The following is a 12,310-nucleotide window of genomic DNA, read 5'->3' as shown; positions in this document are numbered from 1 at the left end:
CTTCACAGGGAGGAACTGGTGCTCACAAGCATTACCTGTTTCTCTGCCCTGTGCTAAATGAGGGCATGAACAGTTTCTTTTTGCTGCTGACTTCTTGTTGGTAAAGTGAAGCCCTTGGAATCTTTTTCTTCATTCCACCTTCTCATTTTCCAGGAATGGTGGACCCATCTTTGGCTGAACGAAGGGTTTGCCTCCTGGATTGAGTACCTGTGCGTCGATCACTGCTTTCCAGAGTATGACATCTGGACTCAGTTTGTTTCTGCTGATTACACACGAGCTCAAGAGCTCGATGCCTTAGACAACAGTCATCCGATTGAAGTAAGTCTTGTCCTTCCTAGTGGTTATCTCCCTTCTTTTTTTTTTGTCAGCTGGATGTGAGTATTTTGTTCCCTGTTAAGAAAGAACTGTACACTCACTCGTAATGCAAAGAAAAACCCAAAATTGCATTCACACTTTCTGGATTTTCCTGTATTTCATGCACTTTCATCAGTGAGGAAGCTCCTTAAGCAACAGAACAAACAAAATCAGAATGTTGTGGCAGTTAACTCACTGTTAATTATCCTCTCCATCACAGGTTAGTGTTGGCCATCCATCCGAAGTAGATGAAATATTTGATGCTATTTCTTACAGCAAGGGAGCATCTGTAATCCGAATGCTGCACGACTACATTGGTGATGAGGTAAAAAGTCTGTTGTCAGGAGCTAACTGTAGGTTTTCAGATATTTCTACACTACAAAAACCTAAAGTTTCTGTACATTATTTATTTCCAAGACTTTTCTTCTGTGTGGTTTTTGGGCTGTATTTGAACTTACCTGGGAGAAATAAGGCGGGGGGAAAATACAGAAATGAAGTTATTTCAGTGCTGAAATCTGGCTTAAGGAAAAACACAGAAGAGTCAATCTTTGTAGCAGCAGAGTTTAGGAGGGAGTTACAGGGGGACATGTGGATCCTAGGATTCTGTGGTTGATTCTTGAATCTGAATGCAGCGCGGAGGGAGGACAGAAGGGACCTCCATTGTGGTGCCATTACATGTGTTCAATTGTGTGTTCCCAGGACTTTCGGAAAGGAATGAATTTATATTTAACAAAGTTCCTGCAGAAGAATGCAGCCACAGGTAACTGATGATTATTACATGATTAAGAAAACTCATTTTTGGAGACAATTTTTGGAGCTAATTTGGTGGTTTCTTACATAGCTGCTCTTGCAACTGAGTAACTGAAAAGCAGGAAATAATGGGCTTGTTTCCAGTTTCACACAATGTTCCCCTGCACAGCCAGAATTCTGCATCCTCTGGGGGTTCTGTCTCTTGGATGAGGTGATCTGCAGGACCTGCACTTGCTGGTGATGAGCACATCCACGTAATGATAGGAGTGGAGCGTGGTGGTTTGGCTGCTGCACGCCATGCTTGGCAGTATTGACTGCATGGATGAGTAAACAGTTCAAAGTCTGCTCTAACATCTCTTTTCTTAGACCTTTTTTTGGGTGTCATTCATAAACATAGAATTGGACCCTCAGCCTTAAGCAGTCCACGTGGCTCAGTTGGCTCTTTTGGAGTAAACTTCAGATGAAAGATAAAAACTTCAGGGAAAGTCTCTTCTTTTTATCACTTTGCATATACAGTATGGATTGATTACGTGCTTTTAATTGCTGTGAAGTTTTCTCCCCCCTCTCCTCACCTGCAGATGGTTTAAACTACTTCCTTTTTCTCACCCATCATCTTTACGTCTTGACAAAATGGCAGCGGAGATCACAGCTCCCACCCCCCAGGGCCCCATTGTGTAACAGTGTCTGACATGGCAGGGCTTGGGGAGTCCTTAGTCAGACTTTTCTTCTACAGAGGACCTCTGGGAAAGCCTGGAAAAAGCTAGTGGTAAACCTATTGCTGCTGTGATGAACACATGGACCAAACAAATGGGATTTCCGCTCATTTACGTGGAAGCTGAACAGGTGAGTTGTGCAGTAATTGCCCTTACAGTGATTGGTTTATTTCAGATCAGGTGTTCTGCCTTTAGCTGTGTTTAAGATCAAATTTGGTGGTTTCCAATAACTTAAAGACATCTCTTGGGCCGGAGCATGGTGCAGTGATTGCTTTGTTCAGTGGCAGATCTGCTTCTACAGGGAGGGGAAGAGGAGGGACCCAGTGGAAAGTGAAATAGAGTTTATCCACAGGCACTCCAGGCCATGTGTGTGGGGTTTGCTGACATGGCCCGTTTGCTCTTTGTGTTTGAAAAGCTGTGGGGGCAGTGGAATATCTGCTGTAGGTTCCCTCAGTGCACACTGCGCTTCCAGCTCCGTTTTGATTGTGCTTACTCTGCAACATCACAGGCTGAGCTGGGATTAGTGGCTGGAAAGTGAAATCAGACCCCAAGAAATCGATGGGTAATTAGGGCATGTACGTCTCAACAATAGTAATGATGAGTAAACTGGAATGAATCCTTGAGGGGGAGAATGGAAGTTATGCAAGTTTAAGGAGTACACAGAAGTTGTGATGTATGGAAGCTGAGGTTAGATGAGCCGTAGTTCCTTTCTCCTTTAACTCCATGAACATCGAAATAAGTTGGAATTCTTTAAGAATCTGATTGATTTGGCTTTTATTTTTTTAGCAAGAAGACGACAAAGTGTTGAAGTTAGTCCAGAAGAAGTTCTGTGCCAGTGGACCATATGCTGGTAAGATGAGGGCTGGGAGCAGAGGCAGAGTATTCATTCCCTTTTGTGCAATGACAGCAATATTGGGTGATCAGACAGCCGCACTGCTTGGTGCTGCAGAGACCCTTGGTGCTGGACTCCAGAACTGCCCTTTTCCTTCAGATTTTTGTCAATTTAAATTTAAACATACTGACATCAACTGCTGCCAAAACTTCAGCCTCATGCGAGGTTTCTCAGTGTGCACAGCCTTTTTCCTTAGGCCTTCCGTTTTTTTGGTTTCCTCTTTTAGGGGAGGATTTCCCTATGTGGATGGTCCCCATAAGTATTTGTACAAGTGATGACCCCACCAGTGCCAAAATGCAAGTGCTGATGGACAAGCCAGAACTGACCTTGGTTTTGAAGGATGTTAAACCAGACCAGTGGGTGAAGGTGAGTGGCCACAAGGGAGCAGTGAGTCTAGTTGTCACTCTGATGTTCTCTTTCATTCCAGCTTCCTCTTCCCTCTCTTTTTCCTTGCAAACTTGTATTTCTCGTGCAGGGGCCTCTCTGTGCTACTGCTGGATATTGGCTCCTGTCTGTAATGCTTAACATGATCTTTTCCCTTCAGACCTTTGTTTCCAGGAGCAGTCTAGACAATATAAACTGGAACCTTCTCAGAGTGTGAGCCCGGAAAAACAGAGTCCCATTAAGCAGAGGCAGCTTTTGGTTTTAAATACGGTGGCTTTTTCAGTATCCCGTGGCAACTGCAGTTTAGTTCAAGTCCATTCTGAGCAAAAATAGTCCTGTTTATTTCTCATTAGTGTGAAGGTTTTCAATGAGTTTTACCAGGCAAGTAGGAATCTGCAAGTGGAAAAAACCCACTGCTGAGATGTGCTGCAGACACCGGTCAGAAGCAGGACCTGAGAATGGAAAGGCACCGACTGACTGGAATTATTACTGCATGAACTAATGAGGTTTAGAATAATGGTTTCTGAGCTGGGGCTGTTCTCTGAGAGGCGACTCCATGAAACAGCAGTAAGAGTTATTCTAAATCAGATCTTCGTGCTTAACTAACGGGAGTATTTCAGCCATCAGGTCTGTGTGTTCCCTGGAATCCCCACATCTGTCTGTTGCACCCTGGTGACAGAGGGGCACATCACAATCAACCTGAGACCCTGTGCCTCAACAGGAGTGAAGATGCTGATGATCTTTGTCTGCTTACCCCTAAATGCAGTTCTTCAGGCTTACTGTGCATGACTTGCTCTTATGCAGGGCAGGGACACTTGTTCTGCTCTGTGGAGAACACAGTTCTGTATCAGAGTCGTGTTGAGCAAGCTGAGAGTGAGGTTACAAAAGTGAGGTTTGTAGCATGGCAGCCTCCTGTGTTCTATCTTCTGCACTGTGTATTCTTCTTCCTAACCCTTACCCTGGTTAGGAGTGGAGGTTTCTCTTTCCTCCTTGCTCCCATCCTGTTTCCTCATGCCAGCTCTCTCTCATCTATCGTACCTCTTAGTGAGCAATCCTTATTTCAAATAACATGAAAAAATCCTTTTTTTTTTTTTCCCCTGGCTTTTAATTTTTTGCTCTTTGGTGCATTTCAGTTAAACCTTGGGACCGTAGGCTTCTACCGCACGCAGTATAGCCCTGACATGCTGGAGAGTTTAATACCAGCCATCAAAGACCTCTCCCTACCCCCCGTGGACAGGCTCGGCCTGCAGAATGATCTTTTCTCTCTGGTAAGCAAGCTGTGCTGTTCTGTCTAATAATGAGATCCACGGTAGTGACAGAAATGGGTGTTTGAAGAGTCAGTCTCTGTTTTTGGAGGCAAAGCAGCCTTGGGATTACTGCATGTGTTTAACTGTTAACTCATTCAACAAGTCCAGACTTGTTCATAAGGCTTAAACCCAATGGGAGCAGTCAGCTTTGCTGTCATTTGTAAGGATGCATTGTTTTACAGTCTTACAAAATCGTTTTGAGAACTTTCTTTTAATTTGTCAAAGTAGGGATATTTTAATTACCTCCTCAAAGACTTTATCCAAGACTTTATCAGCGCTGCACTGTAGCCAGTAGGGTTTGTAGAGTCTTCCTTCCCTGGCAGAGGTGGCTGCTGGGGATTCTTAGTGTTCCAAAGCAAGGGACTGCTTCAAAAGCAAGCCACGTTAGCTCTGAGCAATGCATTGCTGTGCTCTGTACTTCAGATTGTGCTTTCGTGGTCTTTTTGGTTAGCAAATGCATGGGAGGTTGGAGCAGTGTGGGTTTGATGCCCCATCCCTCTTGCTTCAAAGCTTCTAAGTTGTCATGGCTTAGTCAAGAGGGTTTGAAAGTGTGGCCTGGTTCCCTTCCCAAGCATTGCAGGACTGATGGAACAAATAATAATACACACGGAATCTGTGTCACACTCCTTTATTTTTGTGTGTCTGTTTCCATTTAAATAATGTTTTTTAAATAATGTTTCCTCATAGGTGGACACAGCTTGAAGAGTAGAAATTGATTTTCCACCTCCTTTTCTTTGCCATAATTTATCAGTCTGCTCCCAGGTGAAGCAGTTTGGTTGGAGATTTATCACGTGCACTGAGCATAGGAGTATCTTCACAGTGCTGGGAGGTGGTGTAGATTTTCCCTGGCATAGGCAGAAAGGCAATGCTGCTTGTACTGCCACGAGAAGCAGGAAGCAAAAATGACTCCTGCAGCTTTACGCTCCCAATTTAACGAGGAGCAAAAATTAAACCTCCCAGTCATTACAGTTTTGGGTTAAAATAAGCTGTTGGTGGGTGTAGAATCTGGTTGAGAATAACTCCGGAGGTTCGTTATCTCTTGCCAGCTCTGCTTTGATTTGAAGTCATTTAATCTCATTGTCTGTTTCCTGTTTGCAAAACGTGCTTATAATTGTGTCACCATCTGCTGGTGAGGTTCTTACCTGTGTATGGAAAGCACTGTGTGCCCTGAGCACACGGCTGAGGTGTGAGCTCAGCTCAGCACAGCCTTATTTATATGGTAGTGAGCAACTGAATGCCTTAATTGTGCATGGAAGTAAAACTAATCTGTGTCTTTTCCTCTCCCAGGCCCGAGCTGGAATCATTAGCACTGTAGAGGTTCTAAAAGTCATGGAAGCTTTTGTGAATGAGCCCAATTATACTGTGTGGAGCGACCTCAGCTGTAACCTGGAGATCCTCTCAACTCTCTTGTCCCACACAGACTTCTATGAGGAAATCCAGGTGTTCGTGAAAGATGTCTTTTCACCAATAGGGGAGAGACTGGGATGGGACCCCAAACCTGGAGAGGGTAGGAGAACTCACCGTTGGGTTTCACAGTGTGGTTTTGGGTTTTGAAATAAATAAGCCATCAAAATATTGGGAATGGCAGAGAAGGGAGGAAGAGGAAGGGCTGGGGAAGGCATTTGGGCGTGCTTTTCTGTTTAAAAAGCCAAACACACAAAGCCTCCAAACAACTCTCTTTTCTCAAGTGCACCTTAAAATGGTAAACACTTCCCTGCCCAATCAGTGGTTGATTTAAGAACTCTCTGCTGAACTTTGCATCTATTGGAGTGCACCAAACTTATTAAGCTGTCGGGGTGGGATGCCACGTAGGTTCATGTTCACTTGTCCCAGTGTAGATCCAGCAGGTTGATTATGATTACCAGCCTGGCTCAGATTGCAGGCAGAGCGTGCTGTGTTTGGTCCTGAATTTTATTCTCCTGATCCTGTTGCCATTTCAAAACTAAAATATTCTTCCAGCGGCACTGAGGAGAGCTGGAATTACAGAATGACATTTATCCATTTAGTTGTCTCCAAGTAATTGTTTTCTCCTTCTACTGATCAGGTCATCTAGATGCCCTTCTGAGAGGTCTGGTGCTGGGCAAACTAGGCAAAGCTGGGCACAAGGCTACCTTGGAAGAAGCCCGACGCCGGTTTAAAGACCACGTGGAAGGAAAAAACATCCTGTCAGCTGATCTGAGGAGTCCTGTAGGTTATCAGAGGGTTTGGTTCCCACGTACACTGACACAGGAGCAGCTCTGGTCTCTGGGTGGTGTTGGTTTTGGAGACTGGTGGACGTGGGTTGAGCGTATATGAAGTGCTTGCTAGCTATCAGTGTGTGGTACAAAGATTTCTTGCTGTGTTGTTTTGCTGAAGCTGAAATGAAGGAAGAGGGATTGGCAAAGTCTTAAAATTCAGTGCTAAAACAAAAGGGGTCAGTGCTGCTATCTTCCAGCTCTGCTCATCTGTCTGAAGTTCAGCCCAAGTGCACAGCAGTTTATTGCAGAGCCCTCTCACCCACAGTGAGCCTTGCATCTCTACAGATGTGATGTGTGAGGGATGTCTGTGTGAGGGATGTCTTTGTGCTCTCTCCCAGGTCTATGTCACTATTTTGAAGCATGGAGACAGTACTACTTTAGACACCATGCTCAAGGTGAGTGCACGCTCCTTTCTTCACACAACCAGCCTATGCAGTGAAGAGCTAAAGGTCCCACCCTGTGCGCTCATTGTCTGAGCTGGAGTTTCTGTGCAGCTGAGCCCAGTGGGATGATGTACAGATGATGAGATCATTCAGCCTTAATTGTGCTCCTTGGTCCTCCAGTGGTGTGAAATTGCCACCTAGTGGATTGCTGCCTCTCTCATTTTAGGCTCATTTTCCATTGCTCAGAGGCACGGTCCTACTTGGCCTTATATAAACAGTGGTGAAGATCAGCTTGTTACTAATGGTACTTTCTGCTCATGCATGTGGAATGAGATCCCTCATATAGATAACAGCCCTATTATTCACGAACATGTTCAGTTTGTCTTGTGTTGTGCTTAAAGATGAACCTAGCAGCATATCCAGCAAGGTGAGCAGCTTCAGGTGATGAGAAGAGGTCACTTCATATCCGTGCTAACGCTGTTTGCTCTGCCTTTGAAGCTTCACAAGCAAGCAGACATGCAGGAGGAGAAGAACCGAATTGAGCGCGTCCTCGGAGCCATCTCCCAGCCAGAACTGATTCAAAAAGTTCTCACCTTTGCACTTTCAGTAAGTTATTGGAAAAGCTGCTGCTCTAGGAAGAGTTGCAGCTACTGAATCCGATTTATAGCTTAATTTGTGCGAAAAGGAGAAGAGCTGCCCTTGGTATTTGTTAGCAGAGCATACAGCCAACGCGCTGTGTTTGTTGGAACAGCTGGGAATGGTTGTTGATGTGTTCATCCCCAGGAAGAGGTACGTCCCCAGGACACAGTATCTGTCATTGGAGGAGTGGCAGGAGGCAGCAAGCAGGGGAGAAAAGCAGCCTGGAAGTTTGTACGGGACAACTGGGAGGAACTTTATAACCGATACCAGGGCGGATTCTTGATATCCAGACTAATAAAGGTGCGTGTGGCTCTGAGGATGGCTCTGTTTGTGTGCAGGGCCCAAAGTGAGTGGTGTTGGAAATGCTGACTGCTTACCTTTGGTTATCTGTTTGTTTTTTTCTGCAGCTAACAGTGGATGGGTTCGCCAACGATAAAATGGCAGCAGAAGTCAAGGTAAGAAATATGATTTATGGAGGTAATTCATTTGTGATAGACGTGGGCTGCCCTGAGCTGTAAGCACCTCGTGGGAGAGCCACGAGTTCCTGTGCAGATTGGGGATTGTGCCTCTGAGTTGTGGGGTTGTTGTGTAGTTGCTGAGTTGTGCTGCTTTGAGTTATTTGATTGAAACGTCGTCAATTAGCAACTCATTACACAGCTTCCAACGATCCCTATTTCATTAGCTTTGCTTATTACTGCTCACGTGGTAGAAACGAGCTCAAGTCCAGGCTGTAGGTCCAGGTTTGTGCCATCAGTTGTGCTGTGCAATGAGAGGAAGGCTTTGCCATGGGACAGACGAGTGTCTGCAGGGCTCTGCTGGGAGCTGCTGGCTCAGGTGCTCAGGTTTCCCCATGGTGTGTGAGCATGAGCCCTGGGAAGCGTGCAGGCTTTCTATGCTCCCTGCCTGCAGTTTTATGGGGGCTCCTTGGCAGAAGAAACATAAAAATGTGGCCCTCAGTTACGGCTTTCCCTGTGTCACCCCGTGCCTTATGTTAGCGTGAGTGTATTGGGGTGAAGGTGAGGATGGTTCCCTATGGGGGCAGCTCGGCCCACGCCACAGCACTGTGCTCCCAGCACGTGTTCAGCTGGAGCTGCAGGCAGGTGGTCCAGGCTGGACGTGGCTCTGGGCAGCCTGGTGTGGTGGTTGGCGACCCTGCACACAGCGGGGGGGTTGAAACCAGATGATCATTGCGGTCCTTTTCAACCCAGGCCATTCTATGGTTCTGTGATAGAGAGGTGCTGGAGGGGTGAACATGAGAACCTCCGGGAGCTGCGGTACCCGGAGGTCATTGCGCAGTGGGCAGCAGTGCTCAGAAACACGATACACAGAGCGGAGCTTTGGCAAAATGGCCCCGAGTGTCACTCAGTGCCTCCTTCCCAGCACCCACAAATACACCCTGGGTTTGCTGCTCACGTGTGCACCCCACTGAGGGCCTGAGGCCGTCCCTTGGCCTATCAGCAGCCATGAGGATGGGATAGAGATGGAAACAGAGCCGTTCCGCCGCTCCCACGGCCAGCAGAGAAACCTCATCTCTCCCCATACAAACTCAGGAGCTCGGGGGGGGGCTTCAAACACAGCCCCCCCCCCCCCCACCCCTGCAGCCATTGGGCCCTGATGGGCGGCGCTGTGCTTTGTGTGCAGGCTTTCTTCGAGAGCCACCCAGCGCCATCCGCGGAGCGCACCGTCCAGCAGTGCTGCGAGAACATCCTGCTGAACGCAGCCTGGCTGAAGAGGGACAGCGAGGACATCCATCAGTTCTTCCTGCAGCGGAAGGGTCCCCCCCCGGCCACGGTGTGAACCCGCAGCGCTGCTGAGCCCCGCTGCCTCCGTGGGGAGGGGGGGGGGGGGGAAGGAGGAGGAGCTGCTGCCCCACAGCTGATTCATACGCCAAGAATTCGGAGTCTTTTCTCTCAAGCGGACGGGGATTGGACTGTGAATGTAGTGAAGTGGTTCCTGCTCACACTCCAGAATTTAAAAAGGAAAAAAAAAAAAACAAAAAAAAACAAAATTCTATCGAAATTAATCGCAATTCAACGGAAAGAGGAGAGGAGGAGAGGAAAAAAAAAGAGGAAAAAGAAAAAAAAAGAAAAAAATCTGTAAATATGATAGTAATAAAATAGAGCATAACAAAACTGTGAAACTTCCTCCAGCCTTGTCCGTGGTTACAGTATTTAACACCCCCTCGTTGAGAGACGTTCTGGGTTTTTTTTTACACCCTCCCCCCCCCCCCCCCCCCCCCAGAAGAGGAAACCAGCAGTGTGAGGTCAGCAGAATTCGGGGCAGGAGAGGCTGAGTGCCCACACAGAGCTCGGAAGGCAGGAGGCCAAACAGCTCCCAGTGCACGGTTTGGGGGAGACGTTCCTGCAACCCCCCCCCCCCCCTTCCCCCCCCCTCAGCCCCACGGATCGTAGGTTTCCCCCCCTTTTTGTGTTACCTCTCAGCGGAAAGAAAACCGTTCTGTCGCTCTCCGCTCCTCCGTTCCACTTTGCTGATGTCCTTCTCAGAGATACCAGGATTGTATGGAAACATCTCTCATAGCCACGTTAAAACGAGAGGACGATTCACGCGGTCTATCCTTTCTCTCCTGACTCCACGGCACCCTCACCATGCATGCCGACGGGCAGCACTGCGTGCCCAGCTCTCCCACTGCTGGCAGGGCACGCTCTGCTCCGTGCCCCCGCAGCCCAGCCTGTCCCACCTCCTCGTGGCCGTAGCAGCAATAGCTTTCCGTTCCTTTCTGTGATGTCGATGGATTCAGAAGCCTTAAATGAGCGGTGAGTGGAGTGCTGATGAAGCCTAAGCCGTGTGCTGTCAAAGCAGGGCGGGCTGCTCACCAACACAACACCCTCTGACTAAAAGGTTGGAGCTCCGGATGGTTCTTTTTCCCTTTCTTTAACAGGAATTCATCCTTGTTGTGGCTTCACTGTACTTCAGAAGGTCATCAGACTGTCAGACCGCTTCCCCCCCCTTCTCCCCCCCCAAACATTTTTGTGCTCTTGTTTAAAAAACCAACCAACCAACCAGAAAACCACAACAAAAATTAAAGCAGTTGGCGTTAATAAAAATGTCAATGTGAAATTCGTGTGCTGAGCTCTCGTTCTGTTCTAACCCCGCAGCCAGGCCCTGTGATGGCTGGAAGACCCCACCTTTGTCCTGAGCCGCTTCCCAGTGCTCTTAGGCTGCACTGATGGGACACAGCCGTGGGGTAATGGTTGTACAGCTCAGCCTCGGGTTCCAGCTGGAGCCAGGGCAGGAGGTGGAAGGCACAGGAGCGGTGGAGGGGCCGTGGCCATGCAGACCAGGAGCCCTTTTTTGTCCCGACGGTTCCCATTAAGTTCAGCGCCGCTTTTCCCTCCCGTCAGCACTGCAGAGCCGATGTGATTGCAGAGCTGTGAGCTGATTTCCCTTCTGCTTTGTGCACGCTGACAAAACAACACACTGTTGTGATGGCGGCCCGAGCGGCGATGGGTGAAATGGGAACAACTGTGGCTTCGTTTCCACTTCAGACAACGCAAACAACCTGAGAGCAGCTGAAGGAAAGCAACGAGAAGAGCAGCAAAAGACAAAGACTTCTTCCTCCCATCGGCTTTAGGTGATGGAATCCGAGATGTGGGGGAGTCCTGATGCGTCCTCAGCCAACTCGTGGCAGCAGTGGAGCTCGGGGTGCTGCTGGAGCTGCCACAGAGCTGTGCCAGGGAAAGGGAACCTGGAAATGGGAATGGAGTGCAGGGAATGGGTTTGGGGAGGGCTCCCACCCCTCACTGCTCTGCATGTGGCCCTCAATCAGAACACAACTGCTGCGTGAGAGCCCTCCGGGGCGGCCTGGAGGTGGTGGGCTTTGAGACAGCAAAAACACACCTTCCTATATGCGGTCATTGCTTCGATGCCTGCCGGGCCGTTACCTGCGGGATGACGCTTCACCCATCAGCGTAAGAGGCGGGTGTGGAGTTGAGTGGGAAAAGCTCGGGATCTGTTTTACCCTCCCGAAACAGCCGGATTGCAGAGCAAAGCTGCGAGCAGCACCCGTGGAATGGCAGCGGTGGGGACGGGAGAGGCAGCGATGCGGTCCCGCCGTTCCCCACGACCGGCAGAGCCCAAACGGCTGCGCTTCAACGCCCCGCATCCACGCCGCGCTACGACCGCCCGGCCCTCAGTGCGGGCACACGGAGGAGGAACCATCGGTGCCATACGGGGCTGAGCGGCTGTGAAGGAGCCGGGGGTGCCGGGGGGTAAGAGGTGACCGTGAGCGCTCGGCGCGGCCCGAAGGCCAACGGGAGCCGAGCTGCGGGCAGAGCCGCTGCAGAACTGCGCTCAGGTCCGCTGGGAACGGGAACTGCCGGGAGAGCTGCGGGGATGGAGCGGCTCCCGAAGGCCGGGCTGAGAGCCGCGGGGCCGCTCCGCACAAAGGCCGAGAGGGATCGGATGGGGGGCGGTGGGACCGGGCCGGGCCGCATGCAGAGCTCGGGCTCAGGGCCTTCTCGTGCACGGAACGGAAAGGGTCGGACGGCTCTCCGTCCCGGTACAACCTCCCCTCGTGCCAAACGCGGCACTTCCGGGCCGGGCCGCGGCACTTCCGGTCGGCGCCGCGCCGCGCGGATTCCCGCCCCCGCCCCCCCGAGCCCCCCACGTGGCCGCCTCCCCCCCTCTCAGC

At 49.5% G+C, this 12,310-nt stretch overlaps 1 protein-coding gene and 1 long non-coding RNA gene across 2 annotated transcripts in view; one reads left to right on the top strand and one right to left on the bottom strand.

Moving 5' to 3' along the window:
* Positions 1-9,638, top strand: part of NPEPPS (aminopeptidase puromycin sensitive) — a 28,372-nt gene extending 18,734 nt beyond the window's left edge. The window contains exons 10-23 of the mRNA XM_015299474.4: positions 154-318; positions 575-679; positions 1,054-1,114; positions 1,838-1,947; positions 2,604-2,667; positions 2,936-3,075; positions 4,227-4,361; positions 5,688-5,907; positions 6,445-6,587; positions 6,976-7,032; positions 7,519-7,626; positions 7,804-7,959; positions 8,067-8,114; positions 9,301-9,638. Coding sequence (XP_015154960.2) covers positions 154-318; positions 575-679; positions 1,054-1,114; positions 1,838-1,947; positions 2,604-2,667; positions 2,936-3,075; positions 4,227-4,361; positions 5,688-5,907; positions 6,445-6,587; positions 6,976-7,032; positions 7,519-7,626; positions 7,804-7,959; positions 8,067-8,114; positions 9,301-9,456 — 1,668 coding nt within the window. The 3' untranslated portion in view covers positions 9,457-9,638. The remainder of the gene's footprint in view (positions 1-153; positions 319-574; positions 680-1,053; positions 1,115-1,837; positions 1,948-2,603; positions 2,668-2,935; positions 3,076-4,226; positions 4,362-5,687; positions 5,908-6,444; positions 6,588-6,975; positions 7,033-7,518; positions 7,627-7,803; positions 7,960-8,066; positions 8,115-9,300) is intronic.
* A 238-nt stretch (positions 9,639-9,876) lies between these two features.
* On the bottom strand, positions 9,877-12,225 carry LOC112530350. Its single transcript, XR_006932207.1, has 2 exons — positions 11,518-12,225; positions 9,877-11,365 (listed from the first exon to the last, which is right to left on the bottom strand). It is a non-coding gene; the product is annotated as a serine/arginine repetitive matrix protein 3-like (long non-coding RNA).
* Positions 12,226-12,310: the final 85 nt, after the last annotated feature.

Source organism: Gallus gallus, chromosome 27 (genome assembly GCF_016699485.2).
Source record: "Gallus gallus isolate bGalGal1 chromosome 27, bGalGal1.mat.broiler.GRCg7b, whole genome shotgun sequence".
Classification (NCBI taxonomy): Eukaryota; Metazoa; Chordata; class Aves; order Galliformes; family Phasianidae; genus Gallus; species Gallus gallus.
The sequence above is the reverse complement of the archived record's forward strand: the minus strand, read 5'-3'. Positions and strand labels throughout refer to the sequence as shown.